The sequence below is a fragment of the Triticum urartu genome, chromosome 2A (assembly GCF_056163025.1).
Source record: "Triticum urartu cultivar PI428250 chromosome 2A, HENAU_Tu73, whole genome shotgun sequence".
Lineage (NCBI taxonomy): Eukaryota > Viridiplantae > Streptophyta > Magnoliopsida > Poales > Poaceae > Triticum > Triticum urartu.
In genome coordinates, this window is record NC_141874.1 from 446,671,032 (window position 1) to 446,674,369 (window position 3,338).

General features: G+C 44.5%; 1 protein-coding gene across 1 annotated transcript; it reads left to right on the forward strand.

Moving 5' to 3' along the window:
• The first annotated feature begins 1,910 nt into the window (after window positions 1–1,910).
• Window positions 1,911–2,497, forward strand: LOC125541625 (uncharacterized). The gene has a single exon (XM_048704984.2). It carries the CDS (start codon window positions 1,999–2,001, stop codon window positions 2,332–2,334), a length of 336 nt encoding a protein of 111 aa, XP_048560941.2. The 5' UTR covers window positions 1,911–1,998; the 3' UTR covers window positions 2,335–2,497.
• Window positions 2,498–3,338: the final 841 nt, after the last annotated feature.

Here is a 3,338-nt window from a genome sequence, read left to right on the forward strand (position 1 = left end):
ACCCCTAACTTTTTGATGTGCTCAAATTTGCCCCTAAAATGCATTTCACGTCACGAGAATGCCCTTCCAACTATTCAAAGTTGCTTGATCGAAACTTTGAAAATCAATAGCAAATGCATATGAACTTAGGAGGATACAAATAAGATATCAAAATGTTCATAAAAATATCACCTATACACACATGTCATTTACGTTCATCACCTACAAGTGCTATTATTTGCATTCACCCTAAATAGTTTTTTTAATGTTATAAACCCTAAAAAGCTTTAAAGAGTGCTTTGTCATGAACATAAATGACAAGTGCATATAGGTGATGTTTTTATGAACATTTTGATATCTTATTTTGCATTCTTCTGAGTGCATATGAATTTGTTATGAATTTTTAAAGTTTCGGTCAAACAACTTTGACCAGATGGAAGGGCATTCTTTCGATCTAAAGTGCTTTGTAGGGGCAAATTTGAGCACATAAAAAATTTAGAGGTAAATTTGAGTAGTGGGTTCGAGTTAGGGGCACAAATATAAATGTCCCTTTGAAAAAACTAGTAAATACTACATGTGTCCAGTAGTAATCTAGGAAATTTTGAGCTTATCAGGGGTGTGCAGATTTAGGAGATAATAACTATTTTCTAAACAGATCAAAATTTTAGTTTATTATTTGATATTAATGAAGGGAGACAAAGCTACATGGGGTTTGCTGTAAAAAAACATTTACTTTACTTACGGTTAACTTTGAGACCACCCCATTTTCTTCTTGGATTTGCCACTACCTATGAGCACCTCGAGATACTAAGTCCGTAAATTTTGAGTTTGACAAAGTTACCATACACACGTTGTAGTCTATGATCGTATTGTCAATGCTGAAATAAATCCAAATAAAGGCGCGCACATGTAAGTCCATCCCACTTAGAGGTTGATGTGAAAATTTATGTTCTCGGAACCATTTAAAAAAGTTCCTCACTATTAGTTGTAAAATGGATAAGTATTTAAAACTGAAACTAAGGTGTTATTTGTAGTTGGGCTTCAGGTCTGTTTTCTAAAGAATAATCAATGCAACACCATATTCCGAAATAAAAAGTGCAGGAAATGCTTTCTCATTTGATTTGTCTATGTGTGTATGACAGATGTGGGTATCTAATATGGGTTGCCTAGCTCACCAACTGTTGTTGGACAACTCGATCAACCTAAGAGGCTTTGCTTGTGCTTATCTTCTTAAACCCCATCTTATTAATTGATAAGTTTATCAAGACGAGAAGAATAATGGTGTCTACCATTTGCTTTTCCCTAACCGGCCAACGTAACTGAATGATGCCTTCTCTAAGGCCCACTTCACATTTAATTTTGGTGACAATAATTGTGGTATGGTCCAAACATTGCGAATTTTTTGGATTTTCATTCATTCGAAATTTCCAACAAATATGCACAACCAGTTAAAGGCATCTCTAATACTCCCTCTGTTCATAAATATAAGTTGTTCTGATTTTTCTGTGAATATAATCATGTTTTATTGTGTTTGTTCATTCATTTAAGTCCTTATGTAGTTTATATTAAAATAATTTAAAACATATTATATTTGTGAACGGAGGTTGTAGGTTGTAATTTACTTTGGTCATGAAAATGTACTCCCTCTTGTCGGGTGCATAAATCGGACTCCTAGGTGAGTAAGCACGCGTGTGTTCTGTTAGTGGTAGATAATCGCGCATGATTATCGTTGTAAGCCAAAAGATGTTAGAAAAGAAAAAGACACTGTACTACCAGCTCTTGTACCCATGATTGGCCGCAAAAATGCGCGGTCAGTTCTGTGCGCACCACACCGACTCTACATTTAAATACGGCCAAAGAGGAGTAAAGCAAAGACAGTGGGGCCACGAGAATTGCCCGATACCAAACCTCCCTTTATAAGTTGCAGCCCGAGTCTACCGTGACACGCGACGCTCCCTCTCCTCCAGCAGCGAAGCATTGTCATACACAAAAGCATCTACAGGTCCAGAGTGACAGAGAATGGGCAGATGCCTCTCTTTTCTACTCCTCCTGGGCGTCGCGCTTAAGCTCGCCGGCCCGGCCAACGGCGACATGTCGGCGGCGTTCGCCGGTACAGGGGCTGCTTACAGCATCGACGGCGCGGTGCGGCAGCTGATGTCGCCGCCGTTGATGAAGCTGGAGGACGGCGTGGACCCTGAGCTCAGTATCGACCTGGAGGTGCACCGCCGCGTCCTCGCCGGCATCAGCCCCGGTGCCCTGAGCCGCAACAGGCCCGCCTGCCCCGGCGCGTGCCCGGCTCCCGGAGGATCGTACACCAACCGGGGATGCCAGAAGAAGTACCAGTGCCGTGGCTGAATGGAGCAGCAGAGCACTCTGGCCGGCAACCTCCTGCACGCGTGCACGTTCGACCGGCGTAAATTTTCATTTCACATTTATATTTCGTTCCGCTATCTTGGAATAATGTGGCAGTCTTGTTGGAACAATTGTGACGTGATATCGATTGTTCTTGTTCACAGAACCATGGCGTCGATAATTTTGACTTTAGGCCATCTTCAACACACACCCGTCGTGGATACAGATGTAGAAGTCAGCCACCCAACACTACTTACATACATTAAAATACTATTTAAATAAATCAGAAGAATTTCATCAGATACGACAGATTTCATTAAAGTTCTGACATAATTTGCATAAAAAGACCAATATTTCGATCGTTTAACTAAAAATTAGAAGAAAAAAAAATATAAACCCTATACCGGGTGACCATCTTGTATGCGTGGCCACACAGCCGTCGCCGTTCGTGTCGTCGTCGTCCCTCCAACGGCGAAAGAGTACCAGAGGGCCACGGCAGCCTTGTCCGATGGCTGTTTGCTGCTCGTGAAGGAGCTACTCAGCCTCCTCCTGGGCAGTGTGGAGGACTGACGCGACCAATGCAGATGACGCTCGCGAAGCTCTGACAATGGGCTTGCCCCTGCCGACATTGGTGAAGGAGTCGCTATGCGCCCATTCCTCGTGGATCCTAGCAAGCTAGCTGTCAAAGGTGGTGGGGACACCGGCGGTCGTCTCTGCTGTCGCGATGAATCGGTCGAGCGCCCACGCGGTGGCGAGGTCTGAGTCATTGCGGACTTGCGTCGAACTTGGTGAACACCGACCGGCGGACGGTGTTGCGCCGGTTGTACCGTGACTGCCGCCTCGCTGTGCTCCTTCTCGAAGACAACGGACCGCCGACCCCGCCACCTCTGAGGTAGTGGAGGATGGGGCCCCGTGCCTTCGTTGTCACGGTGGCATCTCCTCCTTGATGGGGCGGCGGTTGTAGCAGGGCAGCGACATGGGCCCATCGATGCGAGCGTACTGGTTGC

Excerpts from the sequence above, each read along its gene's own strand:
- LOC125541625 (XM_048704984.2), top strand. The coding sequence starts at position 1,999 with ATGGGCAGATGCCTCTCTTTTCTACTCCTCCTGGGCGTCGCGCTTAAG.